This window comes from Diabrotica virgifera, chromosome 8 (genome assembly GCF_917563875.1).
Source record: "Diabrotica virgifera virgifera chromosome 8, PGI_DIABVI_V3a".
NCBI classification, from domain to species: Eukaryota; Metazoa; Arthropoda; class Insecta; order Coleoptera; family Chrysomelidae; genus Diabrotica; species Diabrotica virgifera.
In genome coordinates, this window is record NC_065450.1 from 26,538,166 (window position 1) to 26,564,823 (window position 26,658).

At 33.3% G+C, this 26,658-nt stretch overlaps 1 protein-coding gene across 1 annotated transcript in view; it reads right to left on the bottom strand.

Annotated features, from left to right (window-relative positions):
• Window positions 1–21,563, bottom strand: part of LOC126890115 (zinc finger protein 91-like) — a 74,318-nt gene extending 52,755 nt beyond the window's left edge. Inside the window, exon 1 of the mRNA XM_050658962.1 lies at window positions 21,168–21,563. Coding sequence (XP_050514919.1) covers window positions 21,168–21,285 — 118 coding nt within the window. The 5' untranslated portion in view covers window positions 21,286–21,563. The remainder of the gene's footprint in view (window positions 1–21,167) is intronic.
• Window positions 21,564–26,658: the final 5,095 nt, after the last annotated feature.

Below are 26,658 nucleotides of genomic sequence, written 5' to 3' on the forward strand. Positions count from 1 at the left end.
CAGGTACTGGTTTAACGACCACTCGTACGAAATCAAACAAATGAAATAGAGAATGTGGAAAAATCCCCTTACGAATAACTCACACATCCACTATTTCTGGCTGGGAAAAATTTTTCGAATAGAATCAAAGATCCAAACACCAGTTCTTAGAAATGTGTTTCGCCCTCTTCAACCTCCGTGGGCTCATCGGTAAAGATGAGAGGTTGAATATCTTTAGACACATTCCATCAAAAAACAACATCCGAGACACAGACATAACAGGAGCGTAAATCTACGCCCAACCTGAAAATGACAGTCTCAAGTTTTAATTCCCTAATTACTTTAGAGTAAGTAAGATAATGTTTATGAAAAAACAAAAGATGTAGATCTTTGAAACACACTCAGTGATCAAAAGATCCACAGGTACTGGTTTAACGACCACTCGTACGAAATCAAACAAATGAAATAGAGAATGTGGAAAAATCCCCTTACGAATAACTCACACATCCACTATTTCTGGCTGGGAAAAATTTTTCGAATAGAATCAAAGATCCAAACACCAGTTCTTAGAAATGTGTTTCGCCCTCTTCAACCTCCGTGGGCTCATCGGTAAAGATGAGAGGTTGAATATCTTTAGACACATTCCATCAAAAAACAACATCCGAGACACAGACATAACAGGAGCGTAAATCTACGCCCAACCTGAAAATGACAGTCTCAAGTTTTAATTCCCTAATTACTTTAGAGTAAGTAAGATAATGTTTATGAAAAAACAAAAGATGTAGATCTTTGAAACACACTCAGTGATCAAAAGATCCACAGGTACTGGTTTAACGACCACTCGTACGAAATCAAACAAATGAAATAGAGAATGTGGAAAAATCCCCTTACGAATAACTCACACATCCACTATTTCTGGCTGGGAAAAATTTTTCGAATAGAATCAAAGATCCAAACACCAGTTCTTAGAAATGTGTTTCGCCCTCTTCAACCTCCGTGGGCTCATCGGTAAAGATGAGAGGTTGAATATCTTTAGACACATTCCATCAAAAAACAACATCCGAGACACAGACATAACAGGAGCGTAAATCTACGCCCAACCTGAAAATGACAGTCTCAAGTTTTAATTCCCTAATTACTTTAGAGTAAGTAAGATAATGTTTATGAAAAAACAAAAGATGTAGATCTTTGAAACACACTCAGTGATCAAAAGATCCACAGGTACTGGTTTAACGACCACTCGTACGAAATCAAACAAATGAAATAGAGAATGTGGAAAAATCCCCTTACGAATAACTCACACATCCACTATTTCTGGCTGGGAAAAATTTTTCGAATAGAATCAAAGATCCAAACACCAGTTCTTAGAAATGTGTTTCGCCCTCTTCAACCTCCGTGGGCTCATCGGTAAAGATGAGAGGTTGAATATCTTTAGAAGATTAGAGGTTGAATATATATATATATATATATATATATATATATATATATATATATATATATATATATATATATATATATATATATATATATATATATATATATTGATAAGGGGTACCTTGTCGCCTCAGAAACGGTGAATCGGTAGACGTTGTCGCCTCATATATGACGTTGTCGCCTCACTTTGGTGAGGCGACAACGTTTTAGGCTGAAAATTTCAGGACAGCTTCCCAACCACCTTATGAGTCGATGTGCAAAAAATAGTTTTGAGGTGACAACGTACCCCTTTTCACTATTTTTTGGTTCGTTAGTTCGGCAGTATATCACTGGCGCTAGTATCGGCATTGCAGCAGTGACTAGCTGGATGTTGTCGCCTCAGCATATAAATTCTACTTTTTGTTTAACAACCGGTACCTTGTTGCCTCAGATTTTGGCAACGTCGCTTTCAGTTTGCATTGGGTATTAGGTCGTGAAAAATAAAAATATGCGCCGTCGGTACCGTAACAAGGCAGCTAAAAACTTTATGATATAAGTTGCAGCTCACGATTTAAAATTGTTGCCCTTATACAGGGTGTCCAGAATCTCTACCGACAAATGAAAAAAGGAGATTCCTCAGATAATTTTAAGATAATTTAACCCAATTCACTTAGTCCGAAAATGCTTCCTAAGGGAGCTAGAGCTCTTTGAAGATGGCGTCTTGTAATTAGTTTTTCTTAAATAGCGCCAGAACGCTTCTATTTAGAAAAACGAAAATTATTACGCATATTTATCATCCAGATATAAATCCATTCCATTCATTGTGGATTTCCAGTACCGGTCATAGGCGCCCGTTTTGGGTACGGCAACGGTTATTTTATACCATACCTTTTTTTTTTTAATTTTTAAGCATTTTGACTATGGATTATTAAATTGTGAATTATTCTAGTACTAATAGGTACTCTTGCTTTAAGTCCATAGAATATGCAATTTTCTAGAAACATCGACTTGAAAATTTTTCGTTTCTTGAATTAAAAAAAATTAAAAAAAAACTATTTAGAAAACGAAAACTGGTACGTTTGTTTATATCCCAGAGATGAATCAGTTTCATTAATTGCAAATTTTTAGTACCGGTCATATGCGTCCGCTTTGGGTAGGTCAACGGTTATTTTATCGCATAACTTTTTGTCTTTCATTTTTAAGCATTTTTGACACTAGATTATTAAATTATGAGGTATTCTGGTACTAAAAGTTACTCTTGCTTCAAGTTGGTAAAATACACCGTTTTTTTTTAATTCTTTTCAAATTCAAAAAACGAAAAATTTTCAAATAAATTTTTCTAGAAATCGATGTCTCCTACCGAATTAAAGCAAGAGTATCTTTTAATTCTAGAATACCTCACAATTTAAAAATCCAGAGTCAAAAATACTTAAACGCTAAAGACAAAAAAGTTATGCTATAAAATAACCATTGCCCTACCCAAAATGGACGCCTATGACCGGTACTAAAAATTCACAATGGATGGAATCGATTTATCCCTGGAAGATGAATAGGCTTACCAAATTTCGTTTTTCTAAATAGAAGCGTTTTGGAGGTATTTAAGAAAAACTAATTACTAGATGCCATCTTCCAAGAGCTCTAGCTCCCTTAGAAAACATTTTCGGACTACGTGAATTGGGTTAAATTGTCTTAGGAAAATATCTAAGGAATCGCCTGTCTTCGTTTGTAGGTAGAGTTTCTGGACACCCTGTATAAACAAGTTCTATAAGAGAGAGAGCATGCCGGAATAAAAATATGTTAGCTTGTCGCATAGGAATTAATAAAAATTACAAACCGAATATTAGTAATCATGGAACGTATGTAATACTTAAGTAGTTATTATAATATGGAATTGAACAAGTCTATGCCCCAAAGGATCATGAAGACGAAAGGATAGGAAAATTCTAACCAGTCATTAATTTAATCCTAAAAAATAAAAAAATTATTATATTATGTGACTTTATTACAAAAGTAAGAACATAAATTATTTTTTCTGTAACAGCAGTAGGAAAAAAAATAACAGTTATGACAAAGGATAAACACTGATATACCTACTATCGAAATTACAGAAAGTTGAAAAACACTAAAATGAACCTGAATGGCTTAACACAAATAAAAAAAAACTATGTAAAACCAAAATAAATATCTTTATGTGGGTGACATGCAAACGGGAGTCAATCTAAGTAAATTTCGTATAGGAATTTATCATTGAGCAGTAATAGCAACAGTTTCAAAAATCTCAAAAATGAAACAACAAAACACTATCCAACATCAGAAGTTTACTACTTCTGTTCTGAAAGAAAAACCTGTATTCTGACATTAAAATGTTTGAATAGAAATGACAACAGTAATATTTCAAGCAAAAAAATATAGGACGATAAAATGAGAAACTAACAAAAATAAATTGACAAGACATGAAACGAACAAAATAACTGAAAATAAGAACTTGATAGATGGCGATGTAAAGAAAACACGGGAAATACATATCATCGAAGTACCCTTATTTTATTATTTATTTTACTTACCATTGATATTGCTCACCAGATTAATATCCTTATAGGTAATTTGCATGTTTGTGCTTATTTGTTTACGATTTTTTCTAGCCCTTCAACTGATGCGTTATCTTTCCTGATCCTCATATATTTAGGTTCCTTAATATTAGGATTCAGTCCATAACGCTGACTCACTTCTGTAACTTTATTGATTATGTCTTGTAAGCCTTCTAGCTAGACTATTAGCAAATGACGGTATCATTATAAACGACATAACAGAATTTGCAAGCAAAAAACCGTGGTGGTTCCAGTAATAATTACGTTTCTGAATCGCAAACCCTTACAGCATGTGTAATGGATCCAAAAAACGTTGTCCCCAAATTAAATGTTAAGGAACAAGAGTCTTCTACAAAACGAAAGATGTATAGCATTTACATTTACGTTAATTTTGATAATTCTTACTTAAAAAACCATAAGAGAGAGGGTATAAACTATGCATGTAGTGGAAGAATGCGAACCCTCTCTATATTTATTATTAAGTATAGAACGATGGTAAATAATAATTCGATTGCTTTAAAGCATATTTTAAGACCCAAAAATTTTGACGATCTCAAGTGCTCCAAGAGTTTTATATGTCAAAAATGAATAACCATTTTCAATTTCGTTGCAACGCGAAACTACAGGCGCATCATATTCTAGTCCAATCAGAGAGCGCTGCAAGCGCCTCTACAGGTTTCGAAACTTATTAGTCTCTCATCAGGAGACACATATACTGCTCTCTCTGACCCAACTAGGACAAACCTCGGCGTTCAGAATCAGCTGATTTTACGTGTACAACAGAAAGACAAATACAGGAATTGGCCAAGGGCTATAAATACATAATTTGGAAACGTTGCTGACAAATCATTGGAGTTTGGAAATTGCTTCTCTCGCTAACAAAGATATTCAAGAACAAAAATTGCCAAAGCTAGTACCACTAAGTGATATTAAAATATTTTGAGAAGAAAGTATTCAAATTGGTGTGAAGTGTCAGAAGACGTTTGAGAGTAATATTGATAATGTTGAAACATAAAAATTTAGTTAACTATGCTCTAGCATTAGCCATTATTTTTAACAGAAGACGAATAGGTTATGTTCAGTATTTAAAAATTCAGCAATCTAGTAACGAAAGATAAACGGATTTCAGTGATTTTGAAAATGTTTTAACTGAAGGAGAAAAGGCACTTACGAGAGGACACAAAATTCCAGTGTGTTCTGGTAAAGGTTCTTGAGCTGTTGTTATTTTACTTTCAAAAATGTTGCAAGGTTTCATAGAAACTTTAATAAAACATAGACATAAATACATGTCTGACGTCGTCCGACGTTAATAACTATATGTTTGCAGTTCCAGGCAGTAAGCTAAAATGGGACAAATGGGATGTTTCGATCCGTAAACTGATAAGCAAAATGATTTTAACAAACTCTGAAGCTATATCAAGCAACAAATTACGCAAAAATATTGCAACAGTAGCACAAATTTTAAGTATGTCCAAAAATTAAACCTAAATAATTTGTCAAGTTTATGGGGCATGACGAAAAAATGCATGATGAATGTTATGAATGACATTTATCAAACCGTAAAATTGTCAAAATTTTTAATAGTAATGGAAAGGGATTCTCTTTCTTTAGAATATAAAAGAAAATCGCTTGAAGAACTAGATTTTCACCACGATTGAGAAAAATGCGGAAGAAAATAAAAAGCAATCTTCAAAATACGAATAGTAATTTTCCAAGTATTGCAGGTATGCAAAAAGTTAAAAAAAGTAAAGCGTTGGTTGCAAAAGATAACGTTCTGGCTCAAACAAGTAAAGAATTTAAAACGGACAGTGACGATAAATACTATCCAAATAAAAAAACTACTCAAAGCATAAAAAAACCAAGCAAGGGAAGATTCCGAATGCGATTCATATGTGCCTCCACAAAGAAGAAATATTAAAAAACAAACCTTTTAAGAGAACACTTTTCAAATTATATTCAAGATGGCGTATATCCATCTAGATAAAAAGATGAATTCCAATATTATAAAATCAAAAATTCAACATCTTATAAAAATAAAATATGTATGGCATATGTAAGTGTTTTATATGATGCTTAAGTGAAAATATAGAAATATTTTTTTTACTTTTTGTTGCTATTTTTATAATTTTTTTTTATTCTTAGATATAATAAACATCTAACCAACGCCTCAATTAAAGGGTTTGACATTTAAACAGTCAGTAAAGGCAGTAAAAAACTGTAAGTCATTTGCATGCCTATTCTTATTATATTATAAATTACTAAAATCTAAAGCTAAACAAAGCTTGACTATCATCATTTTCCATAAACTTTTTGCTAATTAAATTAGGAGATAAGGAACTAGAAACAGATATTTAACAGAGCTCTTGGTAATTGAACAATTAAAACTTAATTATACGAGACAGAGGCGGCATCAGAAAATTTTAAAGAAAATAAAAACAAATATTTTCACTAAAGATAAGGAAATTTCCTAAACGAAGGGAGTAGATTAACGGGTATATAGAAGGGCAGCTTAGGTAACTGGTCGGGGGGTGGACTGAGTAGCTTCTCGGCGGGTTCTCTGAGACGCCCATTAATTGCCCAAGATCTGCAAGGAATTTCTCGAGAAAACCATGAGCTCAAACGACTATACAGATGAACAGAACAATAAAAGACCGGCTGAAAACTTCGAGATATTTCAAAACAGTAAGAAAACGCATCGAACATCCACCATTACAAGTGATGAAAAACTCGAGAAAATATTATATCTGATGCAAGAGATGAAAACAGAAATAAAAGATGAGATGAAATTAATAAGAGAAGACCAACAATCATATGCAATGGAAATGAAAAAGTTAAAAGAAGAGAACGAGGAACTCAGAAAAGAAAATAAAGATATAAAAGCAGAATTAACACAAATAAAACAGAATATGGAATGGATCGATAAAGAAAAAAGGAAAAATAATATTGTCATAACCGGCCTGAATATTGATACAAGAAACCAAGCAGACCTCAAAATAGCCATGCAGAACTTTTTAAAAACCAATCTACAGCTAGAAATAAACGTCAGAACTGTAATAAAAATAGGAGAATCTCACTATCTCATCCAATTATATAATGGTGAAGACAAGCGAACAGTCATGGAAAACAAATATAAACTAAAAAACATAAGAAATCAAAAAATCTTCCTAAACAATGACATGACGAAACAAGAGAGGAAAATACAAAAACAGCTCCGAGAATTTGCTAAAGACGAAAAAGAAAAGGGAAAAGAAGTAAAAATAGGATACAATAAAGTTACAATAAACGGGGAGGAGTGGAGATGGAATAGAGTAAACGAAAAAATTGAGAAATCTGCTCAAAAAAACTAAGGAAACAACAAACGAGGGGTAGTAAAGACGATGACGACAACGCAAAGACAACGGAATGGAATTCGGATAAAGAAAAAAAGAAAAACATACAGAAGGAGAGGATAATCAACAAGAAAATGGACAAAAGAAAAAGGTCATTGAAAAAACAGCTAGCATGATTGATGTGGAAATGAAACAAGACACAAAAACTAGAATAAACGAAAATAACAACTTGAAAATTGGTACATGGAATTTAACATCCCTTAGAGGAAAGGAATGCGAATTAGTGCAAGAAATGCAAGAATTTAAAATGCAAATAATAGGTATTAGCGAAACAAAGAAATGTGGAAGAGGAAAAGAAAAAATATCAGAAAATTACACCATATATTACTCCGGGGTAGACAAAGAACTTAGAGCGAAAGAAGGAGTAGGCATATTAGTCACAGAGACAATAGAAAAAAGAATATCAGATTTCAAACCTATATCCTCGAGAATCATGTATATAAAAATAGAAATGGAAGAGGAATGGTACATAGTGCAAATATATGCACCAACAGAAGGAACGGAAGAAGAAAAAATGGAAGATTTCTACAATGAACTACAGAATACCCTAGATGAGATACGAGAAAAATGTGAAAGAATAGTGTTAATGGGAGATTGGAATGCAAGGATAGGAAAAGATGCAAACAAAGGACTTGGGTGCATGGGAAGACATGGTGAAGAGATCCTAAACAGAAATGGAATTAAAATGATCAGATTCTGCCAGACAAACGACCTATTAATAGGAAACTCGTTTACACAGCAATTACTACAAGATAAATATACATTTGTAGCAGAAGGCAGAGATGCAAAAAGCATAATAGATTATGTAGTCTACACCCAAGAAATGAAACAAAATATAAAACAAGTCTGGACAGAACAGAGAGCAGAGATCGGAACTGATCACAGACTGGTAATGGCAGAGATGACATGGCGAAAACCGGTACAACAAGAACAGATAGAATACAGCAGAATAGCAATAAAAAAGCTAAAAGATGAACAAAAGAAAAGGAGATACCAAGAAGAAACTGATAAGGAGTTCAAAATGGAGGAGAGAAAGAAAATAGAAATGGATATGGAGGAAAAATGGGAAAAATTTAAAGAAGTAATAATAAATAAGGCAGAAGAGATATGCGGAAATCTAACAGTCGGAAAGTTAAAGAAAAAGACGGAATGGTGGAATGCAGATATACAGGAAGGAGTGAGGAAAAAGAAAAAGGCATGGAAAAAATACAATCGCACAAGAGAGGATCAAGATAAAAAAGAATACCAAAAACACAGAAACATAGTGAAAGAACTAATAAGAATGGGAAAAAAAGAGAGTTGGAAGAAGTTTGGTGAATCCCTGAACCAAAATTACAGAGACAACAACAGATGCTTCTGGAATAAAGTAAGGAGTCTAAGAGGAAAGAAAAGAAAAGAACTCAGAGGTGTAAAAGACAAACACAACAACTAAAGACAAATACAACAGAAATACTAGAGGTGTGGAGAGAATATTGTGAAGAGAAATATATGGGCGAGGAAAGTGAAGAAATAGAGACAGAGGGAACCATAGAACAGACAGCAGAGGACGAAAACCAAATGGAAGAAATAAGTACAGAAGAATTGGAAGAAGCGATAAGTAGAATAAAAATAGGAAAAGCGAGCGGAGCAGATAAAATTGATCCCGAAATGATAAAATGGATAGGGAAAGAAGGAAAGAAGTGGTTGCTGGAAATAATGAGAGAAGCATGGAGAACAAACAAAATGCCGAAAGAGTGGGAAGAAAACTTACTGATCCCAATTCACAAGAAAGGAGAAGAATCCAACTGTGGAAACTATAGAGATATATGCCTCTCATCAGCAGTGTTCAAGCTATATACGAGAATAATAGAAAGCAGATTAAGAACAGAGGTAGAAGAAAAACTTGAAGACGAACAAACAGCATTCAGAGCCCAAAGACAAACAGTTGACAACATAAGCATACTACGAAATATAATAGAAAAAAATAATGATCGGGGAACAAACATATATATAACCTTCATAGACCTTAAAGCAGCGTTCGACTCAGTAGACCGGAAAGTATTGTGGAATACTATGGAGGAGCTGGGAATACCGAGGAAACTATTAGAGATAATTAAAAGTACGTACAGTAGAGTGGTGGGAAAAGTACAAATGGGAGGTAGCAGATCACTAGAATTTAGGATGAACAAGGGAATAAAACAGGGAGATAGCCTAAGCCCACTCCTATTCGTCATAATTATGGATCAATTATTTAAAAATGTGAAAATAAGGACTAATCAATTAAAAACAATAATAGGCTACACACACCTAACACCAGTTATGATAGAAGGATTACTGTATGCGGACGACGTCGTTCTCATAGCAGACAACCCGAGAAAGATGCAACGACTAATTGATGTATGGACTGAGGAAATAGAGAAAATGAAATTAGAAATAAACATCAGCAAATGCAAGACGATGAAAATAGGTCAGCAGGAGCACGAGATTGGAGGTGAAACATGAGTGTTCTGTAGAGGACAAGAATTGGAGAGGGTGACGGCCTACGAGTACCTGGGAACGATAATATCAAATGACGGAAAGCTAGACCTAGAAATTGCAAATAGGACAAAGAAAGCTACGAAAATATACTATGCGATTGATAATACGATACTGGGAAAACGGGAAATCAGCCAGGAAACAAAAATACATGTATATAATACAATCACAGCACCAACTCTTCTATATGCAAGCGAGACATGGGTCACAAATAAGAGACATGAAAGTGCCATAAATGCAGCAGAAATGAAGCATCTGAGAAAAATAGCTGGAAAGACGAAGATGGACAGGGAAAGGAACGAAAACATCAGAAACGTGCTAAGCCAGGAACCAATAGAAAAAAAAATTGAAAAAAGAAAACTGAATTGGTTTGGACATATAACTAGGATGAACGAGAACAGACTAGTAAAGAAGGTGACAGATGCCAAAAGACAGGGGAAAAGAAGAAGGGGCAGACCTAGAAAGGGGTGGATGGAGCAAATCGAGGAAATCGGGACAAAGAGAGGGAAAACAGTGCAACAGATGAAGGAAATGGCAGGAGACCGGAAGGCGTGGAAGAAATGGGTAAAAGATGGATAGGTGATACCAAAGTCCGACGCTCTTATAGGGCATAAGGACAACGAGAAGAAGAAGAAGACATTTAAACAAAACATAATGAAATCATTTTTGTAGAAGAAAAAAATTAAATAGGTACCTAAAAACCTAGTTTTGCGTTTTTCTCAAAATTTTTTGAGATTAGGATAAAAAGATCACTACACAAACTGTAGATTTTTTTATCGCCCACAGCTTTTGCGTTGAATTTTTTTAAACGATGCAATGTTTAGCCAGAAATTTCAGAAAACCATTTTCGTCCTTAAAACCACCCCACCTTCACCACCTTATGGATTATTTTCGTACACTTTGCTGTAAGAATACGTTTTGTTGGAACATTTTTACAGCTATGTATACGAGTTCACTGATTTTTAATTCAAATTTTTAAATAAACCGTTGACACTTTTTTCCGTGAGATAGGTAATATGTTTACTGCAAATAATAAATTATATCGTTAAGAGCCTTTATAATTTTACTGTATAAGAGCAATAATTCACACAAAATAACTTGGCTTAGCTTAATTTATTGCAAAATACTAGCTTTGGAATATCTACTAATAAAAATTTTTTAAACATAAATTCCAAACAAACCATGTTCATATGTTAAGCTTATTTAAAATATCAAAAATAACCATCCTTTATTTTTAATGTAAACAACAATAGAACATGTGAACAAATTCCCACTATTTATACCTACCGCTCGCTGTGCACTAAAGTTCGACTCACTCAATCCTTTATTCATTTTCGAATATTTGGCAACGCCGTCTGAGGCAACAACGTACCGGCTTTCATTCTTAGTCATATATAGTTGTGAGGCAACAGCGCATTGGATTTAATCGTAAATTTATATATAAAAAAACATTTTAAATCGTTTCCCCTCTTTAGAGATTCTTATTTAGAAAGTTCCCCTCATTGTATATATGCATATATTTTTTGAAAAAAAGAACTACAAAAGGGTGAGGCGAGGTCGTCATAGTTTTCACCGCGAGGCGACAACGTACCTTTTATCGATATATATATATATATATATATATATATATATATATATATATATATATATATATATATATATATATATATATAAAATGAATAATTAATATATATATATATATATATATATATATATATATATATATATATATATATATATATATATATATATATATATATATATATATATATATATATATATATATATCGATAAAAGGTACGTTGTCGCCTCGCGGTGAAAACTATGACGACCTCGCCTCACCCTTTTGTAGTTCTTTTTTTCAAAAAATATATGCATATATACAATGAGGGGAACTTTCTAAATAATAATCTCTAAAGAGGGGAAACGATTTAAAATGTTTTTTTATATATAAATTTACGATTAAATCCAATGCGCTGTTGCTCACAACTATATATGACTAAGAATGAAAGCCGGTACGTTGTTGCCTCAGACGGCGTTGCCAAATATTCGAAAATGAATAAAGGATTGAGTGAGTCGAACTTTAGTGCACAGCGAGCGGTAGGTATAAATAGTGGGAATTTGTTCACATGTTCTATTGTTGTTTACATTAAAAATAAAGGATGGTTATTTTTGATATTTTAAATAAGCTTAACATATGAACATGGTTTGTTTGGAATTTATGTTTAAAAAATTTTTATTAGTAGATATTCCAAAGCTAGTATTTTGCAATAAATTAAGCTAAGCCAAGTTATTTTGTGTGAATTATTGCTCTTATACAGTAAAATTATAAAGGCTCTTAACGATATAATTTATTATTTGCAGTAAACATATTACCTATCTCACGGAAAAAAGTGTCAACGGTTTATTTAAAAATTTGAATTAAAAATCAGTGAACTCGTATACATAGCTGTAAAAATGTTCCAACAAAACGTATTCTTACAGCAAAGTGTACGAAAATAATCCATAAGGTGGTGAAGGTGGGGTGGTTTTAAGGACAAAAATGGTTTTCTGAAATTTCTGGCTAAACATTGCATCGTTTAAAAAAATTCAACGCAAAAGCTGTGGGCGATAAAAAAATCTACAGTTTGTGTAGTGATCTTTTTATCCTAATCTCAAAAAATTTTGAGAAAAACGCAAAACTAGGTTTTTAGGTACCTATTTAATTTTTTTCTTCTACAAAAATGATTTCATTATGTTTTGTTTAAATGTCTTCTTCTTCTTCTCGTTGTCCTTATGCCCTATAAGAGCGTCGGACTTTGGTATCACCTATCCATCTTTTACCCATTTCTTCCACGCCTTCCGGTCTCCTGCCATTTCCTTCATCTGTTGCACTGTTTTCCCTCTCTTTGTCCCGATTTCCTCGATTTGCTCCATCCACCCCTTTCTAGGTCTGCCCCTTCTTCTTTTCCCCTGTCTTTTGGCATCTGTCACCTTCTTTACTAGTCTGTTCTCGTTCATCCTAGTTATATGTCCAAACCAATTCAGTTTTCTTTTTTCAATTTTTTTTTCTATTGGTTCCTGGCTTAGCACGTTTCTGATGTTTTCGTTCCTTTCCCTGTCCATCTTCGTCTTTCCAGCTATTTTTCTCAGATGCTTCATTTCTGCTGCATTTATGGCACTTTCATGTCTCTTATTTGTGACCCATGTCTCGCTTGCATATAGAAGAGTTGGTGCTGTGATTGTATTATATACATGTATTTTTGTTTCCTGGCTGATTTCCCGTTTTCCCAGTATCGTATTATCAATCGCATAGTATATTTTCGTAGCTTTCTTTGTCCTATTTGCAATTTCTAGGTCTAGCTTTCCGTCATTTGATATTATCGTTCCCAGGTACTCGTAGGCCGTCACCCTCTCCAATTCTTGTCCTCTACAGAACACTCATGTTTCACCTCCAATCTCGTGCTCCTGCTGACCTATTTTCATCGTCTTGCATTTGCTGATGTTTATTTCTAATTTCATTTTCTCTATTTCCTCAGTCCATACATCAATTAGTCGTTGCATCTTTCTCGGGTTGTCTGCTATGAGAACGACGTCGTCCGCATACAGTAATCCTTCTATCATAACTGGTGTTAGGTGTGTGTAGCCTATTATTGTTTTTAATTGATTAGTCCTTATTTTCACATTTTTAAATAATTGATCCATAATTATGACGAATAGGAGTGGGCTTAGGCTATCTCCCTGTTTTATTCCCTTGTTCATCCTAAATTCTAGTGATCTGCTACCTCCCATTTGTACTTTTCCCACCACTCTACTGTACGTACTTTTAATTATCTCTAATAGTTTCCTCGGTATTCCCAGCTCCTCCATAGTATTCCACAATACTTTCCGGTCTACTGAGTCGAACGCTGCTTTAAGGTCTATGAAGGTTATATATATGTTTGTTCCCCGATCATTATTTTTTTCTATTATATTTCGTAGTATGCTTATGTTGTCAACTGTTTGTCTTTGGGCTCTGAATGCTGTTTGTTCGTCTTCAAGTTTTTCTTCTACCTCTGTTCTTAATCTGCTTTCTATTATTCTCGTATATAGCTTGAACACTGCTGATGAGAGGCATATATCTCTATAGTTTCCACAGTTGGATTCTTCTCCTTTCTTGTGAATTGGGATCAGTAAGTTTTCTTCCCACTCTTTCGGCATTTTGTTTGTTCTCCATGCTTCTCTCATTATTTCCAGCAACCACTTCTTTCCTTCTTTCCCTATCCATTTTATCATTTCGGGATCAATTTTATCTGCTCCGCTCGCTTTTCCTATTTTTATTCTACTTATCGCTTCTTCCAATTCTTCTGTACTTATTTCTTCCATTTGGTTTTCGTCCTCTGCTGTCTGTTCTATGGTTCCCTCTGTCTCTATTTCTTCACTTTCCTCGCCCATATATTTCTCTTCACAATATTCTCTCCACACCTCTAGTATTTCTGTTGTATTTGTCTTTAGTTGTTGTGTTTGTCTTTTACACCTCTGAGTTCTTTTCTTTTCTTTCCTCTTAGACTCCTTACTTTATTCCAGAAGCATCTGTTGTTGTCTCTGTAATTTTGGTTCAGGGATTCACCAAACTTCTTCCAACTCTCTTTTTTTCCCATTCTTATTAGTTCTTTCACTATGTTTCTGTGTTTTTGGTATTCTTTTTTATCTTGATCCTCTCTTGTGCGATTGTATTTTTTCCATGCCTTTTTCTTTTTCCTCACTCCTTCCTGTATATCTGCATTCCACCATTCCGTCTTTTTCTTTAACTTTCCGACTGTTAGATTTCCGCATATCTCTTCTGCCTTATTTATTATTACTTCTTTAAATTTTTCCCATTTTTCCTCCATATCCATTTCTATTTTCTTTCTCTCCTCCATTTTGAACTCCTTATCAGTTTCTTCTTGGTATCTCCTTTTCTTTTGTTCATCTTTTAGCTTTTTTATTGCTATTCTGCTGTATTCTATCTGTTCTTGTTGTACCGGTTTTCGCCATGTCATCTCTGCCATTACCAGTCTGTGATCAGTTCCGATCTCTGCTCTCTGTTCTGTCCAGACTTGTTTTATATTTTGTTTCATTTCTTGGGTGTAGACTACATAATCTATTATGCTTTTTGCATCTCTGCCTTCTGCTACAAATGTATATTTATCTTGTAGTAATTGCTGTGTAAACGAGTTTCCTATTAATAGGTCGTTTGTCTGGCAGAATCTGATCATTTTAATTCCATTTCTGTTTAGGATCTCTTCACCATGTCTTCCCATGCACCCAAGTCCTTTGTTTGCATCTTTTCCTATCCTTGCATTCCAATCTCCCATTAACACTATTCTTTCACATTTTTCTCGTATCTCATCTAGGGTATTCTGTAGTTCATTGTAGAAATCTTCCATTTTTTCTTCTTCCGTTCCTTCTGTTGGTGCATATATTTGCACTATGTACCATTCCTCTTCCATTTCTATTTTTATATACATGATTCTCGAGGATATAGGTTTGAAATCTGATATTCTTTTTTCTATTGTCTCTGTGACTAATATGCCTACTCCTTCTTTCGCTCTAAGTTCTTTGTCTACCCCGGAGTAATATATGGTGTAATTTTCTGATATTTTTTCTTTTCCTCTTCCACATTTCTTTGTTTCGCTAATACCTATTATTTGCATTTTAAATTCTTGCATTTCTTGCACTAATTCGCATTCCTTTCCTCTAAGGGATGTTAAATTCCATGTACCAATTTTCAAGTTGTTATTTTCGTTTATTCTAGTTTTTGTGTCTTGTTTCATTTCCACATCAATCATGCTAGCTGTTTTTTCAATGACCTTTTTCTTTTGTCCATTTTCTTGTTGATTATCCTCTCCTTCTGTATGTTTTTCTTTTTTTCTTTATCCGAATTCCATTCCGTTGTCTTTGCGTTGTCGTCATCGTCTTTACTACCCCTCGTTTGTTGTTTCCTTAGTTTTTTTGAGCAGATTTCTCAATTTTTTCGTTTACTCTATTCCATCTCCACTCCTCCCCGTTTATTGTAACTTTATTGTATCCTATTTTTACTTCTTTTCCCTTTTCTTTTTCGTCTTTAGCAAATTCTCGGAGCTGTTTTTGTATTTTCCTCTCTTGTTTCGTCATGTCATTGTTTAGGAAGATTTTTTGATTTCTTATGTTTTTTAGTTTATATTTGTTTTCCATGACTGTTCGCTTGTCTTCACCATTATATAATTGGATGAGATAGTGAGATTCTCCTATTTTTATTACAGTTCTGACGTTTATTTCTAGCTGTAGATTGGTTTTTAAAAAGTTCTGCATGGCTATTTTGAGGTCTGCTTGGTTTCTTGTATCAATATTCAGGCCGGTTATGACAATATTATTTTTCCTTTTTTCTTTATCGATCCATTCCATATTCTGTTTTATTTGTGTTAATTCTGCTTTTATATCTTTATTTTCTTTTCTGAGTTCCTCGTTCTCTTCTTTTAACTTTTTCATTTCCATTGCATATGATTGTTGGTCTTCTCTTATTAATTTCATCTCATCTTTTATTTCTGTTTTCATCTCTTGCATCAGATATAATATTTTCTCGAGTTTTTCATCACTTGTAATGGTGGATGTTCGATGCGTTTTCTTACTGTTTTGAAATATCTCGAAGTTTTCAGCCGGTCTTTTATTGTTCTGTTCATCTGTATAGTCGTTTGAGCTCATGGTTTTCTCGAGAAATTCCTTGCAGATCTTGGGCAATTAATGGGCGTCTCAGAGAACCCGCCGAGAAGCTACTCAGTCCACCCCCCGACCAGTTACCTAAGCTGCCCTTCTATATACCCGTTAATCTACTCCCTTCGTTTAGGAAATTTCCTTATCTTTAGTGAAAATATTTGTTTTTATTTTCTTTAAAATTTTCTGATGCCGCCTCTGTCTCGTATAATTAAGTTTTAATTGTTCAATTACCAAGAGCTCTGTTAAATATCTGTTTCTAGTTCCTTATCTCCTAATTTAATTAGCAAAAAGTTTATGGAAAATGATGATAGTCAAGCTTTGTTTAGCTTTAGATTTTAGTAATTTATAATATAATAAGAATAGGCATGCAAATGACTTACAGTTTTTTACTGCCTTTACTGACTGTTTAAATGTCAAACCCTTTAATTGAGGCGTTGGTTAGATGTTTATTATATCTAAGAATAAAAAAAAATTATAAAAATAGCAACAAAAAGTAAAAAAAATATTTCTATATTTTCACTTAAGCATCATATAAAACACTTACATATGCCATACATATTTTATTTTTATAAGATGTTGAATTTTTGATTTTATAATATTGGAATTCATCTTTTTATCTAGATGGATATACGCCATCTTGAATATAATTTGAAAAGTGTTCTCTTAAAAGGTTTGTTTTTTAATATTTCTTCTTTGTGGAGGCACATATGAATCGCATTCGGAATCTTCCCTTGCTTGGTTTTTTTATGCTTTGAGTAGTTTTTTTATTTGGATAGTATTTATCGTCACTGTCCGTTTTAAATTCTTTACTTGTTTGAGCCAGAACGTTATCTTTTGCAACCAACGCTTTACTTTTTTTAACTTTTTGCATACCTGCAATACTTGGAAAATTACTATTCGTATTTTGAAGATTGCTTTTTATTTTCTTCCGCATTTTTCTCAATCGTGGTGAAAATCTAGTTCTTCAAGCGATTTTCTTTTATATTCTAAAGAAAGAGAATCCCTTTCCATTACTATTAAAAATTTTGACAATTTTACGGTTTGATAAATGTCATTCATAACATTCATCATGCATTTTTTCGTCATGCCCCATAAACTTGACAAATTATTTAGGTTTAATTTTTGGACATACTTAAAATTTGTGCTACTGTTGCAATATTTTTGCGTAATTTGTTGCTTGATATAGCTTCAGAGTTTGTTAAAATCATTTTGCTTATCAGTTTACGGATCGAAACATCCCATTTGTCCCATTTTAGCTTACTGCCTGGAACTGCAAACATATAGTTATTAACGTCGGACGACGTCAGACATGTATTTATGTCTATGTTTTATTAAAGTTTCTATGAAACCTTGCAACATTTTTGAAAGTAAAATAACAACAGCTCAAGAACCTTTACCAGAACACACTGGAATTTTGTGTCCTCTCGTAAGTGCCTTTTCTCCTTCAGTTAAAACATTTTCAAAATCACTGAAATCCGTTTATCTTTCGTTACTAGATTGCTGAATTTTTAAATACTGAACATAACCTATTCGTCTTCTGTTAAAAATAATGGCTAATGCTAGAGCATAGTTAACTAAATTTTTATGTTTCAACATTATCAATATTGCTCTCAAACGTCTTCTGACACTTCACACCAATTTGAATACTTTCTTCTCAAAATATTTTAATATCACTTAGTGGTACTAGCTTTGGCAATTTTTGTTCTTGAATATCTTTGTTAGCGAGAGAAGCAATTTCCAAACTCCAATGATTTGTCAGCAACGTTTCCAAATTATGTATTTATAGCCCTTGGCCAATTCCTGTATTTGTCTTTCTGTTGTACACGTAAAATCAGCTGATTCTGAACGCCGAGGTTTGTCCTAGTTGGGTCAGAGAGAGCAGTATATGTGTCTCCTGATGAGAGACTAATAAGTTTCGAAACCTGTAGAGGCGCTTGCAGCGCTCTCTGATTGGACTAGAATATGATGCGCCTGTAGTTTCGCGTTGCAACGAAATTGAAAATGGTTATTCATTTTTGACATATAAAACTCTTGGAGCACTTGAGATCGTCAAAATTTTTGGGTCTTAAAATATGCTTTAAAGCAATCGAATTATTATTTACCATCGTTCTATACTTAATAATAAATATAGAGAGGGTTCGCATTCTTCCACTACATGCATAGTTTATACCCTCTCTCTTATGGTTTTTTAAGTAAGAATTATCAAAATTAACGTAAATGTAAATGCTATACATCTTTCGTTTTGTAGAAGACTCTTGTTCCTTAACATTTAATTTGGGGACAACGTTTTTTGGATCCATTACACATGCTGTAAGGGTTTGCGATTCAGAAACGTAATTATTACTGGAACCACCACGGTTTTTTGCTTGCAAATTCTGTTATGTCGTTTATAATGATACCGTCATTTGCTAATAGCAATATAGAATATATATATATATATATATATATATATATATATATATATATATATATATATATATATATATATAATACTAGTGACGTCATCCATCTGAGCGGTATGACGTAATCGATGATTTTTTTAAATGAGAGTAGGGGTTGTGTGATAGCTCATTTGAAAGGTTCTTTAATTCTCTATTCACTAATATAAACATTAACATAATTATTTATACCGGGTGTACAAAAATTTTTTTTTATTAAATTAACTTTGATTAAATTTGACAAATAGAAGAAAAAATTTTTTTGTACACCCTGTACAAATAATTATGTTAATGTTTATATTATTGAATAGAGAATTAAACGACCTTTCAGATGAGCTATCACACAACCCCTACTCTTATTTAAAAAAATCATCCATTACACCATCATGCCCAGATGGATGACGTCACTAGTATTATATATATGCCAAAAGTCCTAATTCAAAAATAAAAATCGACCTGTCTGAGGATTTCTCTTGAAATTTGCCCATTCTCGAGAAAATGAATTTATGCAAACTCAAACGTCCTCACTTATACTACAGTGTCGCACCCGCTTGATTAGCAATTAAAAAACAAAGGGGTTTTCGATATTTTATTGCAAAAAACTCTTCGGGATTTCATCAATCAATGTTTAAAGAATATCTGCGTCTCGATCTGCGTACCTTGGCAACATTGAAATTTTTAGATAAATGTCCGATTGAGGGTTAAAAATGGCCGATTTCACAATTTTCAAAATTTTCAATCGCTTATATAACAAAAACTATTAACTTAAGAGAAAAATCACTAAAGACGTTTTCGGTTTGGAATGATTCAAAAAACCTAAAAAAAAAAAATTGTTCGATGCAAAAAGAATAATTTTAGGAAAAACCCCTAATCTTTCCCCTCGCCTGGCAAGGTCTTATGCTCTTCAGAATCGCCTGTCATTGTACACATTTCTTCTAAATGACTTACTCAAACACATACTTAAATTTAAACCTTACAGGAGAAAGTTTATTTTACCCCCCAAATTTGCACTTTTCGATTCACTTTGTAGATACACATGCACTGCTGATGCCTGCCAGGTCATGGTTTTTAGCCTTGGTGGGCTATGAATTATCACTAATAAAATTTCTAGCCTTACAGGACAACCGTTAGTCGGAGGGTTCACTAGCTCTTAGACTATAAGTGTCAAACACGACTCTAAATTTTCATTTGTTAGTTGGCTTTTTAGTTTACTTTTAATTGCTTTTCAATTCTGTAAAATTTCCACTCCACAAAGCTTTACTTTTTTAATCGATCAATTGCATTTCTAAAGATCCAGTCTCAATTATTCCAAATGGCTCAACGTGGATTTCGTTACTATTTGTGTTGAGAGGATTTACTATGAATGCTAGAGTGGTTTTGTTGGTTTTGAATTGTTCAAATCTGCCAGCAAATTCATCTTTAATTTTTTTTTAAACTTATTGTGTCAACAGTTGCACTGGTTTTATCGCGATATTTTGGTATTTATTTATTTTCGTAAAATAAAGAATATTTGCGTGTGGGACTAAAGAGCCGCAGCTTCACATCCAAAGAGCCGCATGTGGCTAGCGAGCCGCAGGTTGCCGACCCCTGGCCTAGGTCATACTAGTTTATCCTAATGCGCTTAGGACAAACTAGTTGTCGTGAAATTGGGTTTGGCTGGTAACATATATACTGGGCTTATATACATATTTGTGATGTCATCACATTCTATTTGAAAACTGCCTACAAAATAAGACCTACTGTTGGATCACCTTTGATTCTTGAATGTACAGCTTAGGGTTATAACCATGCTCTTTGAATCACATATGATTCATTGGACAGTGAAGTTGTTAATACTAAAAGAACTCATAACACTGAGATTTTCAACATTCCATTTTCATACTACAAATTATGGTAAAAATGAACCCATTACAAGAATTTTACAAACTGCCAATGAGCACAGCAATAGTTTAGAGTTATTTGGAATATCTACCACATTTAAGAAACCAGTTGAGGTTTAGAGTTTAGAGTAGGATTACTTAATAACTTGACTTAAGCTACTAATTTAAGTCTGGTTTGATTTTTCAATGCAACCTATGCTTTGTAAAGGTTGACGTTATACTTTTGTAAAAATGGTATATTTATCTGTAAGTAAACTAAATAAAAAAAATTACCTGAGTTACCTTCTCCTTCATGCTTCATGTCACCAAGATCTGTTGATGTTTGTAGCTGACTATCTATTGTTTGGCCATATTCACCTAACTCTTCCTTAATTTCAATCTTAAATTCCATAGCTCTAAGCAATAAGCCGAATAAAGATATGAACAGCACAAGATATGAATAATATAATTGTTATTATCAAGTCACATCAACAATGTTCATAACAAGAAGTTGTAATTACTTATTTATTTATGTCACTAAAAGCACAGTATAATATAATATAGCCAACGAATAAGACTCTTCGGTGCGTCTATGCTGAAGAATTTCTTTTTTTATTCTTTTAATTTTAAACTTCTAAACATTTGCTAAAGAAACCTAACCTATAAAGATGTCGGACATTTTGTCGGACAGCGGAGCGGACCACGGACAATGACAAATGACAAGACAACTCAGGCGTTGTGATGTTACCAACCTAAACCTAAAATTTCTGAAATTGGTATGGTTTGTTTTTAAACCGAGAGGAGTAAACTAAAAAGACAGATTCACATCCTAGAAAGTCACGATACTATAAAAAAGTAACAAGATAGGATCTTCCTGTAGTTCGGACGTAATACGTCCGAGTTCGCGCATCGCATGACGTAACTAGAGACCTGAATTTGAGTTCTTGTTTGTTCCAACACTACCAAGAACCAAGAACCGTCAGATTACCGTTTCGTTACTAGATAATTAACGTTCCATGGGTTTCATGGGAACAAATTAATACGTTCCATGGTATTGCGCAGGACGGTGATCGTTCATGGACGGTTTCTGGGTCGTGTTGGAAAAAACCTGTTAGTTGTTAGCTACAAAAGTTGTTAAGGCTGTATGACACTATACATTTTCTTGTATCATTTCTAATATCGTTTCTGATATGTCAAAAAAATGCATAGTGTCATACACAGATACAAGAAACGATATCAGAAACGATACAAGAATTTGTGTCAGGCACAGACTAGGGAGTTTTTGTTGCTACGTAACGTACGCATCTCCGTATTCGCTCCGAGCGTTAACAAAGTGTCAACGCAAAATCGACCGACCTGCTCATGGTGGCGGTTTTTGGAAATTCTATAAGGACGCTTTGTGTATGTTTAAATGAGACATTTAAAAAAATGTCGTGTCCCGCTAGTGATATTATGTATTAATATAAACAGAAAATAAAAACGCACTATAAATTCTTCAGTTTCCAATATTGATTATCAGTTTGATTTTGTATGCATAACCTCACTATCGCAGTTTATGTCAATAAATATTTATTAACGAAAAAGAAAATATTTTTTTGCACTATAAATTACAGTATAAATTAATAACTAATGAATTCTAACAATTGTATTCGGTTATTATCACTACAAAATAAAATATTCAAGTTTAACAAAATAATCCCATAAGACTCAATGTTAAAACGTCCTTACAAGATCTGACAGCGTATCACGTGACTGTACGTAGAGGGGAGACGCACGGAGCCAATACGTAAAGCAACTAACGTGTCCTAGAGGATGAATGTTAAAATAGGTAGTTTTTGTAACTGCCTTAACGTAACGTAAAGCAAATCGTAAAGTCACTTTTAAATTCCGTTGACATTCAAAAAAATAAAACAATGTTCACACAATATACAATTAGTATACAAATGTAAAAAAAGATAAATGAATGATGAAATTGTATGGTTTTAATTGCTTCTATTTAAATATAAAAATATTATTTTTCCTTAGGTTAAAATTTTTTTATTTTTGTTCATACCTACTTTTTAGTTGTAAATTATTGTATATCTATATCAGAATTCCAGTACGTATAGTGTAAATAGTGTGGTAATATTTATTTGAAAATTTTACTGAAACTAGGTCATTTGTTTATCTAGTTATTAATTTTAGTGATCACTGTATTTCTTAAATTAATACAGGATTTGTTTGTTTTGCTTTATTAATAGACAACTTAAAAACAATAAAATTTTAAATCTATTATGAAGTTCCAATTTCCAATTACAAACAGAATAATTTTACTCAAATAGACTAAACCAATAACCAATATAACCTTAAAATGTTTATAAACAGGTAGTACGCTGATGAAATGTTCATTTGGTAGGTAATCGGGCAAGATCCTCGTGTGCATTCGGTGACTTTCGGCTCGATAGGGATGTGTATGAACCTAACGTACCAGCCCGTAACCTTAGGTAATACGTATCGCGATACGGGAGTTCAACCATTAATGCGCAAGCGTATATGTCAAAAAGATGCTTTACGTTTACGTATTTGTGTGCACAAAAACTCCCTATTATTGTACAAGAACTGCGCCAATTTCTGCGCAAAGAGCAAAAACGTAAAACCTGCTGGTAAAACATCTAATATGTCAAAATTACTTACTCATAATGGCGGCTGAACTGAAAATGGGATAATGTATTGATGAATTTATTTGTGTTTTTGTAGGTATTATTTATAAATCTTTTATTGATACTTAATATACCGTTTGGTATGGACTGCTGTTCTACTAATAACCATATATTTAGCTCCTAGTAAAGTTCAAACTATAAATTTAGGTTTCATGGTGCATAATTTTTTAATAGACGAAAATACAATAGTTCCTAATTTGGATCAAACTGAAGATAATTCTAATGCAAATATTTTAGCACAAATATCAAAACAAAATAAAAACACAAATAATCAACCTCAGTCAACGTAAAATTCTGGTTAACATTAAAATGTTAATTATATAAAAGTTTATAAATTTTATAAAATATTTAAAATCAGCTGTGTCTGTAGATGCAGTACTACCATAACGTGACACAGGGTGACAAACAAAATTTCGACCAATCACTTGCCTAATTTCATACAATTTTCGATACAAGAACTTGCATAGTGTCATACCCATACAGCACAGGTCATCTTTAAGATATCTTATTTACAACCAAATATGGTCTTAATGTCTTAAGACTTTTAAAAGACATCTTTAAAACGCCATATTTAAGATATCTTTAAAACGCGAAATTTAAGATATCTTTTAAACGTCAAATTTAAGACATTTTTTCTTAAAAATAGGTTATAATTACGAATTTAAAAGTTAGGTTAGGTTAGTAAAACAATTAAAACAAGAGCTGGTAGCTAAAAGCCAAACTCCAAACAAAAGCTTTTTCACATCAGTGACTTCAGTGGTATTTCCCATATCTTGTAATGAAGATATTTTATTTGAGGGATATTTAGAAGACTCCACAGCAGTGGCGGCCCGTGAGGTAGTGCCATAGAGCCATGGCACTACCTTGCTAACTATGCAGAAACATATTTTTTATCTTAAAAACATTTTAATGCCTGTTTATTTTTTTTGTGAATATTTCTCTTTATTTTTATAAATTATATCAAATCTGGCAACTGTGTAGCGCAATGCAAATCTACCGACTCTGGCCACCCACAGCTGACCGGATAAAGGATGAAAATCATAAAAATCCCAGTGCCGAACGGCATAGTGGCTCGTGAGAAAAGAGAAAGATTGTATGAGCATCCTGTGTAAGTGACAGAGAGAGAGAGCGGTATTGCACTTTTAACATACGTTTAAATTGGAGTCTCCGTGCCAGGCTCGAAATCTCGAAAAGGAAGTTAGTGGATCTTAAGATACAATATTTTAGATCTACATATTTCTAGTTTCTTTACGCGTTCGCTTGACGCTATTGTGTTTATTGTCTACTACTGTATTGTATATTTGTGTTTATACTCTACTATATTTTTTAATTTGTAATTATTAGTTAGTGCGTTGTGATCGTGGGTGTCGTAGGTATAAAAATAATATTTTGATTATTTTCTACGTTTAATTTATTTATTGACAATGAATCAAATTAGTATATTAAAAAACTCTTTTGGTGGTTTTTCGTTAGAAAAAAAAACTACAAATTAAAGAACTCGGTCGGCCTTTACCCGATTTAAAAATTGAAAAACAAAGTGGAAATGGACAAAAACTTCGCTGTCGTAAGTTTAATAAAATTATTTATGATAAAAATAGCTGGTTGTGTGGTTGCGAACAAACTAATAAACTCTTCTGTTTTGTATGCGTTTTGTTTGGAGGTGTGACGAGACTTGGTCAAACAAAGGCACCGATGATCTTGTACATATATGGGAGAAATTGAAATCCCATGAAAAATCTTAAGTGCACATGAATAACGTTTTTAGCTTTTCAATGCTTGGTAAGTTAAATATAAAAACCCAATTAAATTCAGCTTATCGTGATACTCTAATTAAACATAATGAACAGGTAGATAAGAATCGATATGTCTTGAATCAAATCATAAATTGTATAAGGTTTTGTGGAGCTTTTGAGTTAGCTCTAAGAGGTCACGACGAAACGAAAAATTCAGACAACAGAGGCATATTTAAGGAGCTGGTCAATTTTAGCGCTGAATTAGACAACGACTTAAAGGTTCACATTCAAAGTTCCAAATCTTTTAAAGGTACATCAAAAACAACACAAAATGAACTACTGGAGTGCATGTTAGATGTTTACCACGAGGAAATTAAGAAAGAAATTGAAAATTCTCCTTATGTTGCAGTGATTGCCGATGAAACCACAGACGTTGCTGGTGAATTTCAATTAGTTATAGTCTTTCGATATTTGTGTAAAGGACGACCAGTTGAGAGATTTTGGAGATTTTACGTGCCGGGCGGACATGATGCTAAGTCAATCGCTGAATGTATTTTAAATGTTTTAAATCCATTGTTAAAACATACTCCAAACAAATTAATCGCTCAAAGTTATGATGGCGCATCTGTTATGAGTGGTGGCTTAAATGGTGTGCAAAAAATTATTAAGGAGACATATCCTCTTGCAAATTACGTTCACTGCTATGCACACCAAATGAATTTAATTATGACAAGTGCATGTTCCATCAATAAGCAGGCTAGGATATTTTTTTCTAATTTATCTGGTTTGTGCTCATTCTTTTCAACGTCCCCTCAAAGAACAAAAATTTTGGATGAGGTGGTTAATCGCAGGTTGCCAAAATCTTCCCAAATGTTATGTAATATACTTGATAGACTGACAATTAAATGTGGATTCGGTTAAACAACTTTATTTAATGTACATTACCCATACAGTGCCACAATTAACTTTATATAGTCTAGTCGGATACAATACGTATGTTCCCTAACCACTAGCTTGGATAACTAACGTCGAAAATGACACACACTGTCAGTCCTGCTAAGTGTTACCCATCATTTCCATCTGTAACTAACTTAACACTAACAGATATACAACATTTCCTTCCCTACTAAACTAAAGGTCTAATCTAACACGTTTTTTGCCTATCCTGGAACTACGTCTCAGGGACGTTTCAGTTCCAGGTGAATTTACTGCGCAGTCACCACTAACTGCTTGTGACAGGCTACTACTAGGGTGTGCCTCTGTTTGGATGGATGGAGATTTTACCTGTATCAAATTTCCTTTGTCTTGTTCATCCGAATTTGGAATTTTAGCTATAGGAACCATGTCATTGCC